This window comes from Solanum dulcamara, chromosome 4 (assembly GCF_947179165.1).
Source record: "Solanum dulcamara chromosome 4, daSolDulc1.2, whole genome shotgun sequence".
NCBI classification, from domain to species: Eukaryota; Viridiplantae; Streptophyta; class Magnoliopsida; order Solanales; family Solanaceae; genus Solanum; species Solanum dulcamara.
Window position 1 is genome coordinate 79,565,106 of NC_077240.1, and position 25,916 is coordinate 79,591,021.

At 35.9% G+C, this 25,916-nt stretch overlaps 1 protein-coding gene across 1 annotated transcript; it reads left to right on the forward strand.

Moving 5' to 3' along the window:
- Positions 1–1,091: 1,091 nt before the first annotated feature.
- On the forward strand, positions 1,092–25,632 carry LOC129887789 (callose synthase 3-like). The gene is made up of 43 exons (XM_055963015.1): positions 1,092–1,274; positions 2,996–3,220; positions 4,492–4,592; positions 4,993–5,117; positions 5,229–5,322; positions 5,474–5,584; positions 5,694–5,810; positions 5,952–6,044; positions 6,982–7,073; positions 7,425–7,551; positions 8,511–8,648; positions 8,759–8,835; positions 8,924–9,017; positions 10,057–10,176; positions 10,257–10,374; positions 11,433–11,767; positions 11,854–11,906; positions 11,990–12,050; positions 14,089–14,170; positions 14,254–14,303; positions 14,410–14,496; positions 15,064–15,201; positions 15,327–15,421; positions 15,529–15,613; positions 15,910–16,070; positions 16,166–16,289; positions 16,421–16,521; positions 16,614–16,743; positions 16,819–16,970; positions 19,650–19,759; positions 19,898–20,029; positions 20,227–20,295; positions 20,384–20,570; positions 20,642–20,795; positions 21,534–21,653; positions 21,725–21,843; positions 22,063–22,146; positions 22,799–22,911; positions 23,023–23,252; positions 23,346–24,143; positions 24,221–24,271; positions 24,594–24,779; positions 25,203–25,632. The coding sequence occupies exons 2-43, from the start codon at positions 3,037–3,039 to the stop codon at positions 25,449–25,451; spliced, it is 5,847 nt and encodes a 1,948-aa protein (XP_055818990.1). The 5' UTR covers positions 1,092–1,274; positions 2,996–3,036; the 3' UTR covers positions 25,452–25,632.
- The last annotated feature ends 284 nt before the right edge of the window (positions 25,633–25,916 follow it).

Here is a 25,916-nt window from a genome sequence, read left to right on the forward strand (position 1 = left end):
TTGTTATCTACCAAACTCCTTTTTAATAAATGGTTTCTTAAGCTTGTTGCCTTAAAATTGTGGATGTGATTATTCTATATGATAGGAAATTTAAATAGTAATAATTTTATTTTGAAACTTAAAGCTTTTGTTAAATTTACGACGTAGATGTAGAAATATGATAAGAGTGGCAGATTTTAAAAGAAGAATTTCTCACATAATAACTTGTAAGAGCGGATAATCATAATAAAATAAATTTTATCTATATAAGAAGACAATATACATAGTAATAATAGGGTTATTCGTGGAGAAACGATGATCACCGAATATAGGTTAGTAATCTTAGATGTAAAGCGTAAGAGCAGAGGGAGAAAAAAGACAATGTATAAATAACCGCGAATTTAGATATGACCTCAAAGGACGCTAATCAATTAAGATTTTTTTAACTTCCAATTTCATATTTCACGTTTGAAATTGAAATAATGAATTATCTTAATAAATAAAAAGTTCTCAAAAATATATTTCAAATGTTATTTCAAGAGTTAGTGGTTAAAAACACATTTAAACTATCATTTTTTTCTAGAGTTCCATACTTCAACTATCCATTCTTCTCTTTACCTATCTAATCTATCACTCCTTTTATATTAAAACACACCTCCATACTGAGTTGTTCAAATATTTATTCTCAATCGATAATAAATACTTGTAGGCCAACTCAACATCAATATATATTTTAGAATAAAGAAAGTGATATTTTGAGATATACAACTTACAAAATTATGTAATTTAAGTAGGTAAATAGGCAATGAATAATTAAGGGACAAATTCACAAAAAATAATAATTTAAATGTTTGTTTTACCATTAACTCATATTTTGAATCTTATTCTTCAAAAGGAATTCTTATCTCAAAACTCTTTTACCTTGGACAAATATAACTCTAAGATAATGGCACATTAGTAATATAACCAAATAACATGGGCTTTTCCATAAACATACCTTGATACTTGAAAAAGGGCCCTACACTCTAACCTCATGACCCCCCTTTTCATAGTTAAATTCCAAATTTTGATCACTCCCACCCCTCACTCCCCACTCCTACCCCCACCCCACCAAATTCCCTCTCATCATCATTCTTGCTTTCTTTCTTGCTAAGTAGCTTAAAGTTGCAGCCTCCCCAAAAAAAAAACTAAAAAAAAACTAACCCCTCTCTCTACTACTACTAGGGTTTATTCTGCTGGTTTCTCTTCACTTTCCACCTTTTGCTTGTTCACCATTCTTGAACTAACAATCAATGGTAAATGCAGCTCTTTTGCTTGCTTAACTTTGGTTAAATTCCCTTTTGTTGTTTGTTTCTTTGCTGAATGTAGATACACATCTTGCTTTCTCTATGGACTGCTTTCTTTTTTTCTTAGCATTCTTGAATCTTTATGCAAAATTTCACCTTTTTTGTTATGTGGGTGTGTTTGTTTTTTGTACATTTAGTTGGGTTTATGCTAATGTGCTGGTAAAAATGTATTCTTTTTTATTTATTTGAAATCTCGATCACCATGTCGATGGTAAATGCAGCTTTTTTGCTTGCTTAACTTTGCTTAAATCCGTTTTGTTGTTTGTTTCTTTGCTGAATGTAGATGCACATCTTGCTCACTCTTTAGACTGTCTTCTTTTTTCTGTCTGTCTTGAATCTTTATGCAAAATTTCACCTTTTTTGTTATTTTTGGTGTGTTTGGTTTTTGTACATTTCAGTTGGTTTCATGCTAATGTGCTGGTAAAAATGTATCTTTTTTTTCTTAATAAATTTAAAATCTTGATTACCATATCAATGGTAAATGCAGCTCTTTTGCTTGCTTAACTTTGCTAAAATACCTTGTGTTGTTTGTTTCTTTGCTGAAATCTAGATGCCCATCTCGCTCTCTCTGGGTACTGTTCTCTTTTTCTGTCTGTCTTGAATCTTTATGCAAAATTTCCCCTTTTTTATGTGGGTGTGTTTGGTTTTTGTACATTCAGTTGGGTTTATGCTAATGTGCTGGGAAAAATATGATCTTTTTTATTTATTTGAAATCTTGATCATCATGTCAATGGTAAATGCAGATCATTTGCTTGCTTAACTTTGCTAAAATCTAGATGCCCATCTTGCTCTTTCTGTGTACTGTTCTCTTTTTCTATCTGTCTTGAATCTTTATGCAAAATTTCACCTTTTTGTTATGTGGGTGTGTTTGCTTTTTGTACGTTCAGTTGGGTTTATTTTAATGTGCTGGTAAAAATATAATATTTTTTATTTATTTAAAATCTTGATCACCATGTCAATGGTAAATGCAGCTCTTTTGCTTACTTAATTTTGCTAAATCCCTTTTGTTGTTTGTTTCTTTACTGACTGTGGATGCCCATCTTGCTCTCTCCATGTACTGCTCTCTTTTTCCATCTTTCTTGAATATGCCAAATCGCACTTTCATGTTCTGTGGGTGTATTTTGTTTTTTTTTTGTACATTTTGTCGGTTTTATGCTTATGTGCTGTAAAATGTTTTTTTCTTTTCATTTATTAAAATCACGATCTCCGTATAAATGGTAAATGCATCTCTTCTGCTTTTATAACTTTGCTTAAATCCATTTGTTCTTTGTTTCTTTGCTTGACGCTAGATGCCCATCTTTCTTCTCTATGTACTGTCCTCTTTTATCTATCATTCTTTAGTCCTTATGCAAAATCACTCTTTTATGTTCTGTGGGTGTGTTTGTTTTTTTGTACATTTTGTCGAGTTTATGCTTATGTGCTGTAAAATGTATTTTTTTTCATTTATTTAAAATCTTGATCACCATATCAATGGTAAATGCGGCTCTTTTGCTTGCTTAACATTGCTTAAATCCATTTGTTCTTTGTTTCCGTGCTTAAGTATTCTCATTTTCACTCAATGCCTGTGAAGATCACTTGATGTAATATTAGTTGCCTGTTAGTATTCCTTTAAGGCTTTTAATCTTATTTACCTGATGCTAATGTGCTTGCACAATGAAATTTATATTCAGATTTTTTAAGTGAAGATATAAAGGTGTGAAAGTTAATTATTATGGCATCGAGAGGGGGACCGGAGCCGTCGCTTCAGCGGCGGATAACACGGACACAAACGATGGGGAACATAGGGGAGTCGATGATTGACAGTGAAGTGGTGCCATCGTCTCTGGCGGAGATTGCTCCTATTCTTCGTGTTGCGAATGAAGTTGAGCCCAGTAACCCCCGTGTCGCATATCTATGTGAGTTCCTGTGCTCATCTCTGCAGTTATTCATTGTTGAACCTTGTAATCTAGAAAGTTTAGTCATTATGCTAACATGATAACTGGGAGAGAATCATGTAGAAGCTGTAGTGCTCCCTTTATTATTCATTTCTCAGTTTGATCGGAAAAAAATATTTTCAGATTAGAATTCTTCCTATCCTATTCAACGATTCAACTAACAAAGAGACATTCTTTGGAGTAATTACAATGCTTTAAAAGCTTAGAACCGACAGATTTCTTTATCAGAAAATGAACTCACAGATGGACAAATGTGTTTCAATGTCAAGTTCATCAAAATGGACGACAACTGTCCTTAGAATTTTGTTTGAGATAGTTTGCTATGGAATTTCTGAGTTATACTCTCAGATAGTCAATGCTAGGGGCAATCAATTAGATGACATCTACTGATGTCTAATTGTATGCCCTCATCTAGATGAATTTTTGTGGCCATCTCATCTAACAGCTAAAGCTTAAGCTAGTAGAGGAAACACACTTTTTATTTTATTAATTATATCTTCACTACGTCCTCCTCATGTACGGGCTTAATTCTTTTTCCTCAGCCAGCATGGGGAAATACTTTTTGATAACGGGTGGCGGGGAGACTCAAACCCGAAACCTTTGTTTGCTTTGATACCAAGTTGAATTTGTGTAACCATCTCATCTTAAAAGTTGAAGCTATTAGAGAGCACACTTCTTATTTTGTGTCACTTATCATGTCATAAGAATGGAGTTTTGGCCTTTAATTGGTAGATTTGGTCGTGCAGGAGACAGCGTCAGCCCTACCTCATGAGTAGTTGGACTATCCAAGCTTCAAATTAGAATGTGGATTAGTCAAGCTTCAAATTAGACTAGGAGTATTTGGACTAACCAAGCATCAAATTAGATTAGGAGGGCATCATGGTTTTGCTATTACTCTTTCCTCTGAGGCAACCATCTTCTATTGGTGTTAATATGGATGTTTGGAGTTAGATATTGCATTTAAATCTTAGCTGAAATACAATGAAGTGAGGTAGTTTGTAATTGAATTAAGGTAATTGTATTTTAGTAGGCAGAAGATTTGATTTGAGTGAAGGCTTACAAATTGCGAACAACTAAAGAGGAAAATGGGTTGAGTGGATTTGGACAATGTGAACTTACTATGATTAATTCTGTTCATCTTGTTATTGACAAATTCTGGACTTGGATATGATCTTATATAAACATGCTTTCTAGTTTTCTGTTCTAACATTCAGACATCAATCTGTTTGTAGGTCGGTTTTATGCTTTTGAGAAAGCTCATCGGTTAGATCCCACTTCAAGTGGACGTGGTGTTCGGCAATTTAAAACTTCCCTCCTGCAGCGGCTTGAAAGGGTAAAAATCATGGATTTTTCTCTCCCTAATAATATGTCAATGACATGCTCAAAGGACAGTTGGTTCAATATGTTCTGTTAAACGTGTTTCTTACTTGCGGTAGTGGCATTTTTTTTGTGATATCCGTTTGTTCCATGTTCTTATAGTTTTCACTAGTTAACAGTTTATTCCTGTAGACACTTTTTAGTGATACTTAGGAATCCAACTAAAAAGGTCATGTGCCTGTCATGTCCTTTTGTTGTCCAACATTTGCTTATCTATCTACTGCTTTTCGTTTTCCTTTCCCAGTGCTCTTTTGTGCTTTCATCTTTGGGTGTGGTCATTAATCAAAATTGATTGAAGACCTCTTATACGTTTGTGCACAATTGTAATTCGTGTGTGTAACAAATTTATTTTTCAGGAAAATGATCCAACCTTGATTGGAAGGGTTAAAAAAAGTGATGCACGTGAAATGCAGAGCTTTTACCAGCATTACTACAAGAAGTACATTCAAGCTTTGCAAAATGCTGCTGAGAAAGCAGATCGGTGGGTATCTTGCCCCTTTGTTAAAGATTTATTATGCCTTCTTATAGTGGTCTCTTTCTTGCTTTCAGTTTAAACTGAACATACTTAATCTCATATTTTCTAATTTTCCAGTGCACAACTTACCAAGGCATACCAAACTGCAAATGTACTCTTTGAGGTTTTGAAAGCAGTTAATCAGACTCAAGCAGTAGAAGTTGATCGTGAGGTGAAGTAGTTTTCATCGACAAGTCATTCAAACCCTTCTTTTTCTGCTGGCTTTTCAAGTTCCTGCTTTGATTTGCTATGTCTACTGCTTATCCTTGCTTATAACATTTTTTTCTTTGTGTGTGCTGGATTATTGGTTGTCCATTAACCAGATTTTGGAAGCTCATGATAAAGTTGCTGAGAAGACACAGATCTTAGTCCCTTATAATATTCTTCCTCTGGATCCTGATAGTGTAAATCAGGCAATTATGAGATTTCCTGAGGTTTGTATTCTCGCAGACAGGACTTCCAACTTTAGGCATTTCTTTATCTTTGCATTTCTTTTTCACATTTATTGCTTTAATAAATTCTCCTTTTTTCCTCCATTTACAGGTTCAGGCTGCTGTTTACGCTCTCCGAAATACTAGAGGTCTTCCATGGCCCAAGGATTACAAGAAGAAGAAAGATGAAGATATTCTTGACTGGCTTCAAGTTATGTTTGGGTTTCAGGTAGAGCAATTCATTTTTGATCCACTGTTAATTTTGACATGCTATTCATACTTATTCTGAGGTTAGAAGAAAGTTTATTTTGGTTAGGATGAAAATCAATATGCTTTGTTGAGCTCATTTCTTTTGTCAATTGCTTCTCAGAAAGATAGTGTTGCAAATCAAAGGGAGCATCTCATTTTGCTACTTGCCAATGTACACATACGCCAATATCCAAAGCCTGACCAACAACCCAAGGTGTGAGACATGATACTGCTTTTTGTTATTGATGAGTGATCAATATTTTCCCTCAACTGCTAAAACATATTTTTTAGTTGAAAGGATTTTCATACTTGGTAAAAAAAAAGGAATGTCATTATTCAATATTTAACAGGATTGATTGCATTGTTGAATCTGCTGGATAGCTGATAGTTGGGGACTACTTGCTGTCTGGCAAAGTAACTCTCAATGAGACCCTTGAGACTGTTAAAAAAACATTGTATTTTTGAGTTCCTACTCTCTCTAAAGCTCAAAGAGTGTATATCTACTTGGTTGGTGTTTGTTATATTCTTATTTTGCAACATATGTTCTTTGTCATGCTGATTCTAGTTTTTCTGAAGAAATATGTACTGCTTAAAAAGACGAGAAGAGAACTGTCTTCTTCATATTGAAAAATAAATTCATTGAAAGTAGATATCTGCTCTGTAGTTATCTCCTTGCTCTCAGTTTCTTAATGCCCATAGCACCATGACTATCAGATTTTGAACTTCGTCTTTTAGTATCCATCTTTCAAACTTTTGGAGGAATTATCTTCTCTAGATGGCCAGTATCCTCATTTGGGCCTTAAAACAACAATAGTTGGTTTCTGCAGCTATCCTAGTCTTCATTGAAGTAAATGAGAACCTTAATGCATAATTCCAGTGTGTAATAAATCTTTTATACACATGTGACCTTTATCAAAAAAATAAATAAATCCTTTATACACAGCAAAATGGAATTGCTAAGTGTTTTTATTAATGCAGACTTTGAGATGATATATTTGATATGATGAATTAAAGGACTAATTCTATAACAAGAATATGCATAAATATCTTTAGTTTTGATTTTGTTTTTGATTGATTGATCTGCTTTGATTGGTGCGTGGGGGAAGCTTTCAATGATGGGTTTTCCTTGTTCATTGTGTTATTTTGTGTAGTTGGATGAGCGTGCTTTGAATGAAGTCATGAAGAAGCTTTTCAAAAACTACAAGAAATGGTGCAAGTACTTGGACAGGAAAAGCAGTTTATGGTGAGGGGCTTCTCTTTAAATTTTAAATAGTTATGTCCTGCTGCCTTCAGACATCAATGCTTGAAATGAAATTCGGCTTTGTAAGGAAACAGCTAATATACCTCAAACTTTCATCGAAGATCTTTTCTTGATTGTTAGTAGATAGAATAGAAGTCTCTGTTTTTTTCCTCAAAAAAAAATAGAAGTCTCTGCTTTGGTGCTTTGTACTTCAGAACAGCGTAATATGTACCTAAAGATTCCTGTAGTATCTCTTGTGGATGTGTTAGTCTGTAGGAAAGAATCGAATATGTTGCAATTTAAGCTCATCTTTCGCTTGTATATGTGGATTTTTCTGATTGCCAAAATCTGCAGGCTGCCAACAATACAACAGGAAGTGCAGCAGCGTAAATTATTATATATGGGATTGTATCTTCTCATATGGGGGGAAGCTGCAAATTTAAGATTCATGCCGGAATGCCTATGCTATATTTACCATCACGTAAGGTTTTAAAATGTTTATGTTTTACGAACTTAATGGATGTATGAAACAATGTTTTGAAGAACATATTATTATCTTATCTTTTGTATTTATGACCAGTGTAGTCAAAGGCTTGCTTTAAGCGCGCTTAAGTCCTGAAGCGAGGCTCGAAACGTGGTGAGCGCTTCGCCTCGCTTTATGTGCGCTTCAGTGTCGTCATTAAGGTTCTAAGGCAAACTTTTCCTTGCCAATGAGCCTCTTCTTAAGAAGCGACACTAAACAATTGATATTTCACTTTATCATAATTTGTTTTCAATTTCTTTGGTCATATATTTGTCATTCATGTTTATAATTATTAATCTTGGACTAAACATATATATTTGTATTTTTTCTCCATTTGCGCCTTTTTTCATTAAAGCCCACGCTTTATTTGCGCTTTGAGCTTAAAGCCCCAACGGACCTTAGAGCTTTTTTGCGCTTTTCACCTTTGATAACACTGTTTATGACCAAAAAAAATGAGAAAGTCAACATTGATGTAATAGTAGGATTCTTTGTTACTGAATTTTTGGATGAGAGCAAACCTGTAAATCGTTTGTAGTTACATGGTGATTTGGTTTATGAAATTGTTCTCAGACATGTTAAAACTTTCTTTGGCTGACGGTTGACATAATTTTTCATACTCTTCGATATTGTGAGAAGTTGCAGCTTGGTGATACGAAAATACTCAAAGTAGAAAAAGTAAGATTAAATAATGATTGTAAATCTAGAAAAGAGATTTTTTCCCATAAACTAGCTGTGACTCTACCTATCGAGAGAATTAAATGCGATTCTCAGCTGAGAATATGTTGCAATTATCTGTCAGATACTCAGCTGCTGTGGTGCGTTATTTATATTTTTAACAAATTTCCCTTTTTAATATGCTTCAGATATTTCTTGTTAAGTTAAATCATTTGGATCTCACACATTGGTCTCTCATGTAGATGGCTTTTGAACTCTATGGCATGCTAGCTGGCAATGTTAGTCCCATGACAGGTGAAAATGTTAAGCCAGCGTATGGAGGGGAAGAGGAGGCTTTCTTGAGAAAAGTTGTTACTCCTATTTATGAAGTGATTGCACGGGTATTGCGTGCATTTTAGTGCTATCTGTTTTCTCCAATCAATTGTATGGCATTTTTATTTTTCTTTAGAACTTGAAGAAAAAACTCTTACATCCTTTTCTGTCATTTCAGGAAGCTGCAAGAAGCAGAAGAGGAAAAGCAAAGCATTCCCAGTGGAGGAACTATGATGATTTAAATGAATACTTTTGGTAGTCAACTTTTCCCTTTTCGGTACCTTTCTTCTGGTTCAGTTGACCAATATTTTCTTTATCTCTGACTTTATGCGTAAAACTGTAGGTCAGTTGACTGCTTCAGATTAGGTTGGCCCATGCGCGCTGATGCTGATTTCTTTTGCCTCCCTGTAGAAGAACAGCGGGCTGAGAGAAATGGGGTAAAACTTTTAGCTGCTGAAGGCTTCTTAATAATACATTATCTTCTGGTTGATTATCTTGTCTTTGAGCTTCTTAATTTGAATTTTAAGTTTTGAAGGAGAGGATAAAAGTTGCATCTGCTCTTTCAGGTCCTCTAGTTTGAAAGGACTAATAATGCTTTAAGAGGGATTATATTTCTACTGAACAAATATAAGGTTCTGACTTGTTAGTAAGTGGACTTTCTTAGGGAAATAGGGCATTGCACTGACAATATGATGGTCCCTTTCTCCATCCACTGCATAGATGATAACTTAAAACGTGCTATACAGAGGACCTAGGTTTTTGGTGTATTAGGCAATAGCACTGACAGGCCATAACACTGACAGTATGAAGGAACAGATGTTTTTTGTTCTGTCTAAATGTAGCTCAGAACCTTGTCCTTTAATGCACGTAGTTAAACTTCAACGTGCAATAAGAGCACCTTTTATTAGTTCAATAGGCATAGTTATAGCTGAAGACATTTTTAAGTTCGTGTGTTCCCTGTCTTAATGCAGCTGCGAATTTTCTTGCAACTACCTAGTTGTTTAGCTCCATTCCTGCCCATTTGCACCATTTGTGTGTGGTTATTGTTTGTACAACTCACCATATAACAAAGGTGTTGTTTCTAATCATTTAGAGTTGGGGTTTTGTCTAACAAAATTGTGAGGTTTGTTAAGGGAACTTCGCTGTCGGTGACTGTGTGGTATATATTAACTACTTTTTCCTTTTGATACTAGCCATTGAACTCATGGTATACTGCTTGTAATCCTGGCGATTGGTATGTGGATTTGTCTGTTTTCCCGCCATTGGCAATTAATTTAGCGTTTATGCTTCTGTCTCTTTGAAATTGCAGTTTTCTTTATTTTATGATGTTACAGAACTGATGTCCATATGCTCTCTCCCATTAGCTTATGTGATTAATGCATCAGAGTATCTGCTGTTTTTTGTATGTTCAGTGGAACTTTATCCTTGATGACATGAACTCATGAACTAATTAGATCAAGTTATTCTGAAATCTAGGAAAGCAAGACTTCTACTGATCGCTGGCTGGGGAAAGTTAATTTTGTTGAGATACGATCATATTTGCACATCTTTAGGAGCTTTGACAGAATGTGGAGCTTCTTCATATTGTGTTTGCAGGTACCTTCTTCTTTTGGAAACCATGTTTGGATCGTCTTTTATCTTTATGTAATTGACAAGGAACTGTTGATTGTGTGTAGGCAATGATAATTATTGCTTGGAATGGTTCGGGAGACCTGAGCATGGTTTTCACTTCAAATGTTTTCAAGAAAGTATTGAGTGTGTTTATAACAGCTGCAGTTTTGAAGCTTGGGCAAGGTTTGTAAAATTATTTTCTCTTCTTTGCTGAATAGAAAAACTGTATTATTATTTGTTATGGTTGATGCAATTTTCATGGATGACTGTTGGAGGTTTTCAATAAGTGATTGGATAATACATGAAATTGGAAGTTTTTAGTAGGTGATTGGATATACCATGAAGGATAGTTTTTCTTTTCTTTTTTATTTTTAAGGTAAACGTTTTATGTGTCCCTTTTGACACAGCTGAAATACTATGAGCTACTAACAGCAATTTGTTGAACAGAATTTATGATAAAAGTTATTTAGAGGTGAGTATAGGTTAATTCTTTCCATTTGCTCAAGTGTAATCTGTTAGATGTGGTAGTGGGAGTTAAAAGGTATCCAGTAAATTAATCTGATGGAAAGCTGTCCAGACAAAATTGTCATTAAGAAAAAAGTTATTTAGCATTTGATGTTCTGCAATATTAGAATATCCTTAGGGGTCGTTTGGTAGAGTGTATTAACAAAAATAATGCATGCATTAATTTGGTGTATTAGTAGTACCTTGTTTGGTACACTTTTTCATGCTATGTATAACTAATACTTGCATTAGTTATACACTCTAGATATTAGTAATTCAAGGGACTTTAATGCGTGCATTAGCATGGTTAAAGACCCAGTTGCCCCTCAAAACCTTTTTTTACATCTTTTCCATCATATTTGTGGAGGGTATCTTTGTAAATAAATAGTTTTTAAAAAAATTATGCAATGCATGCTATTTTTAATAAACCAAATCAAACAATGCATAAGAAATATATTTTCATAATTAATGCAAGTATAACTAATACAAGCATTACTAATACACTCTATTTAGCATTATTCTTATACACCCTACTAAACGACCCCTTATAGTCCAATGAAATGGGTATCGCTGAGACAAAAACTGTTGGATTGCACACAGGCAGTCGCAAGTGACAAAAGTATACTGGAGAAATTACCTTATTTAAGTGGACGTGCATCATTTTTGTTGACCTCTACATCAGTGCTCTGATTTGTGTTGCCACACTTTATTGATAACTTACATTTAAACTGTTGCAGCCACTCTTGATGTGATGCTTAATTGGAAAGCTAGGCGAAGCATGTCATTCTATGTTAAACTACGATACATATTGAAGGTCATATCTGCAGCTGCTTGGGTGATCGTTTTACCGGTTACATATGCTTATACATGGGAAAATCCTCCTCCATTTGCCCAAGCCATTAGAAATTGGTTTGGCAGCAACTCAGATTCTCCTTCACTGTTTATACTGGCTGTGGTAATCTACTTGTCACCCAATATGCTCGCTGCTCTGCTCTTTCTTTTTCCCTTCGTTCGTCGATTCCTAGAGAGATCACACTATAAAATCGTGATGCTGATGATGTGGTGGTCACAGGTATATGTTTTCACTTGTTTGTGCATTTGTAAGAGCTCTTATTCATCTGTTTAGAAATCTGATACGATTTTTGTTATCAATTGCAGCCTCGTCTTTATGTTGGTAGAGGAATGCATGAAAGCACTTTTTCATTGTTCAAGTAAGACACACTAAGTCGAAGCTTTAAACTTTCATATCAATGGTTCCACTTTATATCTGATTAGTTTTTATTCTAAATTTCAGATACACTATGTTCTGGGTACTTCTAATTGCGACAAAACTAGCATTCAGTTTCTATGTAGAGGTAATGCCTCTTCTATTGTCAACTTTTACCTTTTAAGTCTATCAAAGCAAGCCATATAATCTAGAAGCATGTTGTTTTGTTTATTGATTTCTGTTTAGATGTATTGGATTATTGGAAGGACAATGTTGCTTTCATATTAGGGGATTTTTTTTAAATGTTTTTTTTAATCATATCCCAATTACTTGAGATTTACCAACTACCAAGGGGTCTTAATGTTACATTTCTAACCCAAAAAATATGATATAGAAAAATTAAATTAAATGAAGACAAGAAGTAAAGGAATGGAAGCGACATTCCTGTTTCTAATGCTTTTCATGGAAACCCTCCTCCGGAAAGTGCACTTTCAGATTCCTGAAAGAATAGCTAAGTCACAGCAAATACCTTAGTTTATTGGGGGATTCTTCTGAGTCAATGCTGGAGGTTAACGAACAAGTCAGAAAAGAAAACATCCGATGTTGCTTCTCTTGCTGAACCATAGCTATTCAGGCACTTTTTCAGAGAACGTAGATCCCTCTCATTTTCGGAGGTCCTTTCGTATGATTTCTTTGCAGCAGTATGTCAACCAAGTATTGTAGCCACAACACATTTGTCTTAGGGGATTGAGTTGTAATATGCATCAATTTTCAACGTGCTAGCCAATAGCTGTTATTGTCTTATTTTAGAGACATTTTGTCCTAATCTAGTGTTCTATGAATTGGTATATGACCTTGGGGTGCGGCCCTTCCCTGTATCCCGCTAACACGGGATGCTTTGTGCATCGGGCTGCTACTTTCTTTTGTTAAGTGTTAAAAAAATGGACCTTGGGTCTAACTTAACCCCAAAAGCTAGCTCAAGACGTGAAGATTGCCCAAGACCATATACAAAGACCAAGTACCCTTAACCCACCCAATGTGGACTCCAACATCCCGCACGGCTAGGACTGGACATTTGAATTGTGAATTATATTAGACGGGGACCCAACATCAAATTAATAATGAATTGGGTTGGGCTTGACTTTGATACCATGTTAGCTAAAGAGGTGAGGATTGTCCAAAACCATATTTTTAAGTCCTACATCGGTCCTTTAAGGAATGAGTGGCTTCTTTAATATGACTTAGGCATTCCTCATCTCTTAAGCTAGCTTTTCTGACGTCAAGTCCCACATTGGTAAATGGAATGAGTTTTGTTTGTATGGTCTTGGATAATCTTCCCCGCATGAGTTAATTCTTGGGGTTGTGTTAGGCCTAAGAGCCAAACCCATTAGTCTCTTTGTTGTATTTCTCCATGTTGGATCCCGTGTTATGTTATTTGCACTTGAGTTGTCTAGTCTTGGGGGAGTGTAAAGTCCCACATTGGTTGATGAAATGAGTTGTGGTCTTCTATGGTCTTGGGCAATCCTGTCCTCATGATCTAATTTTTTGGGTTGAGTTAAGCACAAGGGTCATAGCTTCACATTGCAAAATTATGTGTGCTCTTATCACCATCAACTGGAACATGAATTTGGTGACTAGTCTTTGATTCATTAGAATAAGCATTTTTCCCGAAAATTATTTGTTCTCGTAGAAGGATTTCTTGCAAATAATAGAAATGTTTTTGTTGAGGTAAAGGTAACTATTTAATATATCACAAAAATCCACCACTCAAAGGATTATAGGGATTAGGGAGGGGATGTACAGTCCAAAAGGACACTAGGATGAGTAAAAAGCTGAAAAACAAAAACTTCACACTTTTCCTATTAAACTGTGACTGCTAAATCTTCTATATCCCCCATTAATTCCTGTTTACACCAAAAATAAAAGAGACCAAGGCAGCTCATCTTGATTTTCAGGATGTGATTGCTTCTATCTTCAGAACGCCTTGAATATCTTTCTTTCCACAGAGTCTACCATATACATACTGGGATGTATTGCCACCAATCCCGCCTTGATTTTCGGGATGTGATTGCTCATCGTGACCCAGTTCCTCACATTTTTTTCCTTATTTACAAATTAATATGGTATGTTCGTAAAAGGTGCCTGCTTTACGAGTTATACTGACACTGAAATGTTGTTTGCTGCAGATAAAGCCTTTAGTGGAACCAACAAAAAAAATTATGGGTGTCCACATTACCACTTACCAGTGGCATGAATTTTTCCCCCATGGTAATGAACTTGATGTGAACTTTATGCTATTTGATATTATGCCCCTCTCCTCGTGGTCCTAATATGGCTATTTTAATTTGCAGCAAGCAGCAACATTGGTGTTGTTATCGCTCTTTGGGCTCCGGTTATCCTTGTAGGATTCTTCTCCTCGTTTGGATAGTCATTAACAGCGGCGTGGTGTAATACTAGTAGTTTACTCCAGTTTAGCTAAAACACTGGTCGTATTTACTTTATTGTAGGTTTATTTCATGGATGCTCAGATATGGTATGCCATATTCTCCACAATATTCGGTGGTATTTATGGAGCATTTCGTAGGCTTGGAGAGGTTGGTGGTTTAACTGCTTCACTTCTGTGGTCTTTTTGTCTCTCGTAATCTTGGATTTTTTTATGGGTAATAATCTTGGATTCTAATTGAAAAATGAACATAATATAGACTCCTTAGTTTTAAGTATAAGCTGTTTCTGCAAATTCTAACAAAATAAGATGAGAAGCTAATAGATTTAGATGTGACCTTTATGTTTTGGGTCGACTTTGATATGAGCTTGGTGTTCTCTAGCAACCTGTTTGACTAAAGTGCCAGTAAGAAAATTTCATATTAAAATGCTGAACGTGTCACCAATTTATGTCCATTTCTTTTTAAACTATGTAAGGAATCATATGCTTGGTTTAATTTATGTGTATTCAGTAGCTGAGAATCTTTTCAGTGTTCGTTCTTATCTGCCATACCATGGTAAAGTTTAGGGGCTAATCCAACTGCTGTTGTTTCTGGAAAAAGTGTGATTTGAACCTCAGCAGCAGCTATATTTGCAGATTTGTACTTTGATGGATTGATTGCTCCCAGGAAACATTATACGTTTCTTTATTGGCCTCTAATTTCTTGTCTTGCTTTCAGATTCGAACTTTAGGAATGCTGAGGTCCAGGTTCCAGTCTTTGCCTGGTGCTTTTAATGCTTGTTTAATACCGGAGGAGAAGAGTGAGCAACCTAAAAAGAAAGGACTAAAAGCAACATTCTCTCGAAATTTCGCCAGGGTTAGGTTTCTTTTTCCTTGTCATTGGCTTCTAATATCTGTACTTTTTTAAGCTTAGAAATAATGAGAAGGAAGTGATCAGGAAGTTTTAACTTGTGAACTTTATAAAATGTCATAATATATTAGGTGCCATCCAACAAGGAAAAGGAAGCTGCAAGGTTTGCTCAATTGTGGAATAAAATAATCACAAGTTTTAGAGAGGAAGATCTTATTAGCAATCGGTAAGTTCTGAATTGTCATACATCATTTTGGCCCTTCCATCATATCCTTATTTGCTAATCTAAATTATGCATTTACTTACTATTGTTATGCTTGCATTCATTTTCAGTGAGATGGATCTTTTGCTTGTTCCTTACTGGGCTGATCGTGAGTTGGATCTCGTGCAGTGGCCACCATTTTTGCTTGCTAGCAAGGTTCTTCTCTTCTCTTCTTTTTTGAAGATTTTGGTCTCACACTTGCTGCATCTCAGTGAAAGATTTGACTTCTTTTATAATTTTGCACTAAAAGAAAAACTTATTTTCTGGTGTTGGTAAATGAGTGTGCATTCCATTTGACTAGACTGGATTTGTTTGGTCTTTTTAATATTGATATATTGTGGGGTTTACTCAGTGTGCATTTTGAATGATTATTTCTGTCTTCGTACAAAAATCAGTAGCTGATGGCATATTTTATTCACTTGATTTCTGACTCACTCAAATTGTATGAATAGATTCCAATAGCAGTGGATATGGCTAAGGATAGCAACGGAAAGGACCGTGAGCTGAAAAAGAGGATTGAGGCTGACCCATATATGTCATCTGCTGTTTGTGAGTGCTATGCTTCATTTCGCAATGTGATAAAAGTTTTGGTTTCAGGTCATCGTGAGAAGGAGTAAGTTTCTGTAAGATTATAGTGATTAATGCTGCTTTTCCTTTACTCTGAATGCTTTCTCATGTTGTAACTTCTCAATTTGTGTTGTTATTTAGGGTTATAGAATATATCTTCTCAGAAGTAGACAAGCATATTGAAGCTGGTGATTTAATTAGTGAATTCAAGATGAGTGCTCTTCCCAGTCTCTATGAGCTGTTTGTTAAGCTCATAAAGTACTTGGTAAGTTTTCAAAGTCCATTCTTGTTGAATTCTTTTCATTGTCACTTTATGGATATCTCTACCCATCCAATTTTTATTGCTGGTAAATTGGGAAATATTGAACTGAAATTGATTTTTCTGAAATTTTACAGCTAGAAAATAGGCAGGAGGACAGGGATCAAGTTGTACTTCTATTCCAAGACATGCTAGAAGTTGTTACACGAGATATAATGATGGAAGATCATGTATCAAGGTTTTTCTTTGGCCTATAATCGTTAATCATGGAGGTTATTCATGAATTTGGTGATAAATTCTGTTTGGGCATTTTTCTTTTCAATCAAACAGCTTGGTAGATTCCATCCATGGAGTCCCAGGGTATGAAGGAATGGTCCCTCTTGATCAGCAATATCAGTTATTTGCTTCTGCTGGAGCTATCAAATTCCCCCCTCCTGAATCAGAAGCTTGGAAAGAGAAGGTAGGTCAAGTTGAGGGAAATATCTTTGCAGTTAGTGTTCATTTTCCTTTTCTAAAAGTTGTTATTTTTCCACAGATCAAAAGATTGTATTTGCTGCTTACAGTAAAGGAGTCTGCAATGGATGTACCATCCAACTTAGAAGCTAGGAGGCGAATATCCTTTTTCTCCAATTCATTGTTCATGGACATGCCCACAGCACCAAAAGTCCGCAATATGCTTTCTTTCTCGTAAGTCCTCGGGCCTTGTTTATTGATGGTCTTTCTCCTTTCCTGTTATCAATAGGTGCATTGCAATGATAACGAGTTTTCATGTTTATTTGCACAAATTACTTTTGGCTAGTGATGTTGCTGAAGATGGAGGTTGATTATAGGTAGTATTGATAATGTTATTATCTCCAATTGCATTTTCCGATGTTGGGCCCCATAATATTGTGTCTATGCTCCAATTGTAAGACCCGGATGTGTGAGGAGGTGTTAGGTTGTCCTACATTGGCTAAGGGAGGGGTTGTTTTGTCTCCTTACATGATCTTGGGCAATAGTCGCTTCATGAGCTAGCTTTTGAGGTTGAGTTAGGGTCAATGTTCATTTCTTAACATCGTGTTATATTGCATATGGAGTCAACTAGACATGAACTCATCATTAGGGAAAAAAGGCAGAGGAAATGAGGTATCATGATGTGCCTATAGTGGACAGATCTTCCTTATATTTACGTACTGGACGTTTTAAGGGGGAAATTGCTTGTCCCATAAGCAGAAAATCTTAGAGAATATTGAATATTGTGGAAAATGAGGAAATGGGTAGTAAGTTGTAGCGTAAAAGCACTTTTTCTTAATTCCTTTGGTTGACATGCTGAGCCACTCGCCTACTGCCATTGAAAATTCTAAATACTTTAAATGTAACATTTGGAGAATGAGGGATAAAAAATATTTGTTGTAAAGGAAATGCAAATAAAAATGTAACTTTAGACATGCTCATTTGGACTACTAAATATCCACAATCATACTAAGTATGAGTAGTTAGATATAGTTATTGTATTTTTTGTTTGTTTATATATAAAACGTAGGGCAAGTTCTACAAAGTGGTGGTTAGACCGGCTATGTTATATGGGCGGAGTGTTGGCCAGTTAAGATCTCTCACGTTCAAAAGATGAAAGTTGCCGAGATGAGAATGTTGAGATGGATGTGTGGGCACACCAGGAGCGATAGGATTAGAAATGAGGCTATTCGGGACAAGATGGGAGTGGCCTCGGTGGAAGACAAGATGCGAAAAATGCGACTGAGATGGTTTGGGCATGTGAAGAGGAGAGACACAGATGCCAAGTGCGGAGGTGTGAGAGGTTGGCCATGGATGGTTTCAGAAGAGGTAGGGGTAGGCTGAAAAAATATTGGGGAGAGGTAATTAGACAGGACATGACGCAGCTACAGCTTACCGAGGACATGACCTTAGATAGGAGAGTGTGGAGGACCCACATTAGGGTAGAAGACTAGTACATAGTCTCGTTATTTTTCCTTATTAGTAGGCGCATTAGCACATTATGATTTCTTGTGCTCTGATTTCTATTATTATTTATTACTTTATGTACTTTGACTACTCTATTTTATCTGTAAAGCTTTCGTTATTTGCTTTCCAAATTGCTTTGAATTTCTTAGCCTTATCTGACCTCCTTTTATGCATTTTATGCTTTTTTGAGCTGAGGGTCTTTCGGAAACAGCCGTCCTACCTTGGTAGGAGTAAGGTCTGCATACACTTTACCCTCCCCAGACCCACGTTGTAGGATTTCACTGGGTTGTTGTTGTTGTATATATAAAACGTCAACTATGTGTGATACATAAGAACATATTGTCAAATCAGCATTCAAGGGTGTGTCAGGTGGTCAATTAAGAGGATTGACAACCATGATTTTTGTCAGGTAGTCAATTAAGTGGATTGACAATCATGATGTCTTAGGTTAAAATCTCACTATCCTATCTGAATTATATAAACCAGATGATTTTTTTCTTGCCTTGATGAGCAGAGTCACATGATACCTTTACTGGTGGGAGGTAACATGTATCCAATGGAATTAGTCGAGGGCCCAGACACCACAGTTAGCAAAAAAAAAAAGAATATATTGTAACATCATCTCCTTATAATGGTCTTGGACAATCCTCTCACCATGAGCTAGCTTTTGTGGTTGAGATAGACCAAAGGTCCATTTTCTTAACAATTAGTGTCATCCATCTCTGAAGAGATCATTTAAGGAATTTTAATTTAAAGCCTAAAGCTTTGCACCACATGAACTAAAGGATTATACATTTATCTCCAAAAATAGTGTTTAAGGATTATGCACTACTATCCACTAAATGTCTTAACGAATGCAGCAATCTCGGAATGTTATTGTGAATAAACAACCAAACTTCAGTAAAAAAGGGAAGAATAAGCAGTTGTTGGACAATTCTAATAGGATATTGATGGAGATATAATTAAGTAAAAGTGTGCCTCTCTAACATGTTAATAAAGTTTTAGATGAAGATGGTCACTCAATTTTAACATAGTATCAAAGCAGGCAGAGATCTTGGATTCAAGTTCACCATCATTCATTATCCAAAGGATGTTCACCTTCTCCCATGAAAAATCATCAGGGGACCGTGTTGAAGACATAATTAAGTAAAAGTGTGTTCTCTCTAATTTATCAAGCTTTTACTAGGATGTTCACACAGTTTTAACACTCACAACCTTAGCTGAGTTTGTGTTATTCAAATTAACTTAAGTCGTGGAATGTCGAATGAAGTTTATTGTTGGAGATTTTATATTATCACAAGAGGTAGATCATGTGTCGGGTAGTTCTTCTCGTGTTTCTTCAACTGACGTGAAGCATACACAATTAGCTTACCAGTCTGACTTGTTTCTTGAACTTTCTTACTTTAGTGTCTTGAGCCCATACTACACGGAGGAGGTCCTTTTCTCATCAGATGATTTGGATAAACAAAATGAAGATGGTGTTTCCATTCTGTTCTATTTGCAGAAAATTTATCCAGGTTTGTTTGTTAACCTTGAATTTCAAGATGTCGTCACATGATCTACTGCTAGTTATTTTTCCTCTTTGTTGGTTAAGTTTAAATGTAATTTTCTGGTTCCTTCTCTCATTCCACTAAACTGATAATGGTGGCACACAGATGAATGGAACAATTTCCTTGAGCGTGCGGACTGCACAAGTGAAGATGACCTTAGGTATAAATGGTCTCCTGACTTAGAAGAAAACCTCCGTCATTGGGCTTCATATAGAGGACAGACTTTAACAAGGACTGGTATGAATTCCATATTTGTTTGGTGCATATGAGGATAAAAGAAGGCAATGTTCTTGCTGTTAATTTTATACTGATGTTTTCTAGTTTATCCTCTTCCTCTTCTTACTCCGCCTAAACTTGCACTCCAGCAATTTATAGTAGGACTCCTTCACAATTTGTGACACATCTGATACATTGATGCATTGTTTGATTTCTAGTGCGAGGGATGATGTATTACCGAAGAGCGCTAGAGCTTCAAGCTTTCCTTGATATGGCCCAGGATGATGGTAATTGACTACTACCAAAGAATCCCTGAGTTACCTCCTAACATTGTATTCATCGGAATTGAGAAGTCGTTTACTTTTTCTTTAACAGATTTGATGGAGGGGTATAAGGCTATCGAATTAAATGAGGATCAGATGAAGGGAGAACGGTCTCTGTGGGCACAATGTCAAGCAGTTGCTGATATGAAATTTACATATGTTGTTTCATGCCAGCTATATGGTATTCACAAGCGATCTGGTGATCAACGTGCACAAGATATTCTGCGGCTTATGACAACGTATGTGTAAACTCTTTTAGATAGTCCATCTGATAAGGCAATGTGCTAACCTCTATATATTCTCATTAAAGGTACCCATCTATGCGTGTTGCTTATATTGATGAAATTGAAGAACCAAGCAAAGATAAATCCAAGAAAGTCAATCCAAAGGCCTACTATTCCACTCTTGTCAAAGCTGCCCTTCCAAATTCAAATTCTACTGAGCCTGGTCAAAACTTGGATCAGGTTAGTAGGAAGTGTGAAATAATCTGTCATAATTATTACTCCCTTTGTTTCAATTTTTGTCGTACTTTCCTTTTTAGTCCGTTTTAAAAAATGCCTCTTTCCTTTTTTGACAACTTTTTAATTCTAACTTTCCACATGGCATGTTTAAGACCACAAGATCTGCATATCTTTGATTTAAGACCACAAGATTCAAAAGTCTTTTTTACTTTCTTAAACTCCGTGCCAAGTCAATCAGGACAAACACATTAAAGCAGAGGGAGTACATATATTTCTTTTAGTAGGGAAAAAAAGTCAAGGTTTCTTGCCCTACAAATGGAGCAACATGGTCAGTGAGGAGTCATATAGCTAACCCAATTGAAGCATATTTCTTTTTTTATTTAAAAATTTTAAACTGGTACTATTATTGTTCTGGTTGTTTATCTTGCCTTATGGAGGTAACTTGTTAAATGCTATTACATTTACACTCATTTGAAGCTCTTACCATGGCAGAATCTCTTCTTGGGAGATGTCAATATGGTTTGATTTCACAAGAGTGGCCTCTTTTCTAGTTCTTGACATCACTAATCACAACTTGAATGCATGTGAACTTGTTTGAATTTCTCTTGAAAATAGAAAGCAGTTTTTGGAAAACCATTTAAAAAGTAATCTAGACATTTTTGTTAAGTTGCACTAGCCAGAACAGTATAGTTTTTTGTATAATACAATACCTTCTAATTTTAATCTGTCTTCTGCTTTTAGGTTATCTACCGCATAAAACTTCCAGGTCCTGCTATCTTGGGTGAGGGAAAGCCTGAAAACCAGAATCATGCTATTATATTCACTCGTGGAGAGGGGCTGCAGACTATAGATATGAATCAGGTATGTCCTTGTAATAATATGAGATGTTGATTTCAATTTCTCTAATCTTGACATTAAATATCCGTTTCTAGGATAACTACATGGAGGAAGCCTTAAAAGTGAGGAATTTGCTCGAAGAATTTCTTAAGAAACATGATGGTGTGAGGTTCCCTACTATACTTGGGCTGAGAGAGCACATATTTACTGGAAGGTGACACTTGTTATAATAGTATTTCACTTCTGATTTGTTATCTATATTATTAGTATCTCTGTATATAGGTTATAGCTTAGTACATCGTCCTATATTCCCTTGTAAGCATGGACAGCTGCAGTTTTTATGCAGCAAATAGTTATGCAAATAATGTTACCTTCTCAAAAAAAAAAAATTGTTTCTATGAGTAATACTTATCTCTTGTTTGGTCTGATGCAGTGTTTCTTCTCTCGCTTGGTTTATGTCAAATCAAGAGACAAGTTTTGTGACAATAGGCCAGAGACTGTTGGCAAACCCTCTGAAGTAAGAACTTTAAATTTCCAGTGCTCCTCCTTGTTTCTATTTCTAATATAGTTAGCCCTTCAACAAACATTTAATAAGCTCTATAGAAGAGAACTGTGTTATCCATTTATATAAATACTAAATGTTGTCTTCTTAGCTGATTTTTATGTAGTGAGATAGTTCGGTGAATACAATTTTTTAGATATCAGTTTTATGGTGCTGCTACCTAATATATATAGGGTAAATCATAGTCTCCTACCTCATTCCAACTTGTCGGGACCTCAAAGCTGTGCAAGACAAAGCTTAAAACTTAGTTAGGATCATGCGGGGCTGTGGCAAAGTGTTTGAAGACATCTTAAATCTGAGGACTGCTGGTGTATACATAGTTCCTTCACAACAACCAATTATGTGGATTTCTAGATTGTCTTACTTACAGTTGGAGATAAAATGAACACATCAGCTTTATGAAATAAAATTGGCATTTGATAATATAGCCCTCTGCAAATACTAGTCCACATTTGTCATTGAACTGTGCTACAGTTAGTTTACTCTGTGCTTCTCTTTCATTTAAAATTTACTTAGACTATACTCTATTTGTCCAAGTTCGAAGTCCTATACGAATGTGGCTCTTTCTACACTCTTATTTAATAACTTCCACTTTATATTTCTCCAGGGTTCGATTCCATTATGGCCACCCTGATATTTTTGACAGACTTTTCCACCTTACAAGGGGTGGGATTAGCAAGGCTTCTAAGATTATCAACTTAAGTGAGGACATATTTGCTGGTAGGTCCAAACTTTTTGAAATTTGAACATCTTTACCTTAATGTTTGTCTTTTTCATCTACTTGTGTAATTTGACTTGTGAAACCTAATTTCTTCATTACGGCTTTTGTAGGCTTTAATTCTACACTTCGTGAAGGCAATGTTACTCACCATGAATACATTCAAGTTGGTAAAGGGAGGGACGTGGGACTTAATCAAATATCTCTATTTGAGGCGAAAATAGCGAATGGCAATGGAGAACAGACCCTGAGTCGGGATTTATACAGGCTTGGACATCGTTTTGATTATTTCAGAATGTTATCATGTTATTTCACTACTATTGGTTTCTATTTCAGTACCTTGGTATGTAGCTCAAAATTCACTGTATTGTAATGATTGTATTGTTTCCAAAAAAAACTAATTTACCCCTGACTTTTTTCTGCTTCCCTCTGGCAGATTACAGTCCTCACCGTGTATGTGTTCCTCTATGGACGCCTTTACCTTGTCCTTAGTGGACTTGAGGAAGGGCTCAGCAATGAACCAGCTATAAAAGACAATAAACCTCTTCAAGTGGCTCTTGCTTCTCAGTCGTTTGTGCAAATTGGATTTTTGATGGCTCTCCCTATGATGATGGAGATTGGGTTGGAAAAGGGATTCCGCACAGCACTCAGTGAATTTATACTGATGCAACTGCAGTTGGCGCCAGTATTCTTCACGTTTTCACTTGGGACAAAGACCCATTATTATGGAAGAACGCTACTCCATGGAGGTGCAAAATATAGGCCTACTGGTCGTGGTTTTGTGGTCTTTCATGCCAAGTTTGCCGATAACTATCGCTTCTACTCCCGTAGCCACTTTGTCAAGGGACTTGAGCTTATGATACTATTACTCGTGTATCAAATTTTTGGTCAAGAATATAGAGGAGCTGTTGCATATATCTTAATCACTGTGTCAATGTGGTTCATGGTGGGAACCTGGCTCTTTGCTCCCTTCCTCTTCAACCCCTCGGGTTTTGAATGGCAAAAGATAGTTGATGATTGGACTGATTGGAATAAGTGGATAAGTAACAGAGGAGGTATTGGTGTCCCCCCCGAGAAAAGTTGGGAATCATGGTGGGAGGAGGAACAAGAGCATCTTAGGCATTCTGGAATACGTGGTATTGTTGCTGAAATTCTGTTGTCTTTGCGCTTCTTTATCTATCAGTATGGGCTCGTCTATCACTTGAAGATCACATTGAAAAATCAGAGTTTTCTGGTATGACATGTATTGCCCCTTCTTTTGATCTTGAATGGACATCAGGCTATATTCTAATATTTATGCATGGATTGCAGGTTTATGGTGCATCATGGTTAGTAATAATTCTGGTACTATTTGTCATGAAGGTAAGACCAAATTCTTCATATAATCTGTTACAAGATAAATTACAAAAATAAAGAGCATTTTTCTCTGCCTGTGGCATCATTCAATGGTGCATTTCAAAGCTGTTTCCGTATTTTGAGATGCTTTCAAATTGCTTATCTGAAAAATATGGAATGCTTCAAAATGAAACGGGATGAGATATCCATCATACTTATTTGCTGTTTGCTTTGATAACTCAAAAATGATCAACTCGAGTTGTCAATAACTACCCCTTTAAATTAATATATCCTGACAAGTATTATTATGCTGTTATCTTTTTCTGATTTATTTTTCTATATTTTTCAGACAATATCTGTTGGTCGACGAAAATTCAGCGCAAATCTCCAACTCGTGTTCCGTCTTATAAAGGGCTTGATATTCTTAACATTTGTTGCAACACTGGTGATTCTGATGACACTGCTCCATATGACTCCTAAAGACATGTTGGTGTGTATTCTCGCTTTCTTGCCAACTGGCTGGGGCATGCTTCTGGTTAGTCATCATCCTTTTTATGTTCTCCTTCCTGTATTTTCTTGTCTAGCTTTATACATTAAGATCTCATATTGGTGATGCTATAAAATTTCCCATACTCTGCATATATATCATAAATTTCCAACAAGTATTCCTTGGTGATATTCTACTCAGAATTGTTGATTCCTTTATAATAACTGAACACTGAGCTTAGACTAAGGATTAAAACATGACATTTTCTTGCAATGAACAGTAATTAACATGTGTTAGTAGGAAATTAAGGCCCCAACTTTCTTGGGATTGAGGTGTAGTCGTCATTGATTAAGATGCATGCTTATCCGGAATGGCTAAGCCAAATGGAGAGCACTTAATAATAATCGGTGTCTATGAAGGAAACCTGTAGTTTGTGTGTTAATTTCCTTCTGTGTGCATTTTTTTTTCCAGATTGCTCAAGCGTTGAAGCCTGTTGTTCGGAGAGCTGGATTCTGGGGATCAGTTCGGACTCTAGCTCGTGGCTATGAGATTGTGATGGGATTGCTTCTGTTCACTCCAGTTGCTTTTCTGGCATGGTTTCCATTTGTATCCGAGTTTCAAACTCGTATGCTGTTCAACCAAGCGTTCAGTAGAGGTCTTCAGATTTCTCGTATTCTTGGTGGTCAACGCAAAGATCGTTCCTCTCGAAACAAAGACTAGAATTGCTGACATGAACAGAGCTACATTACTAACATTGATCATTCAATGTTTGTCGTTCACATTTGTAAGCTGCCTTTGTAATTATGTAGTGGTTAATGGCAGCATTTTTGGGCAATATCATATTCTAATTTTTGTAAAAGCCATTTAAAAATTTCCTTAGTGTAATCTCTCTTTTACATTTTTGGTAAACCTTAGAGGGTTCAGTTGATTTGCATGCATTAAAACAAACGGGCGGGTCGGATCGGATCGGATATGTGCTGGTTGAAAATAAGTTCAATAAAAACGAACAAAATATCCACTTCACTCATATTTAACAGTCAAAAAATGGGTTAACCAGCGGGTATTATGATATCCAAATGTGTAATAAAATGAGATTTGAACTAAATATATGGAGTGCGAATTTTTGAATTTCTAAGCTTATCTATAAATAATAAGAGCAAAATGATTACTTAAAAACTAGACTAT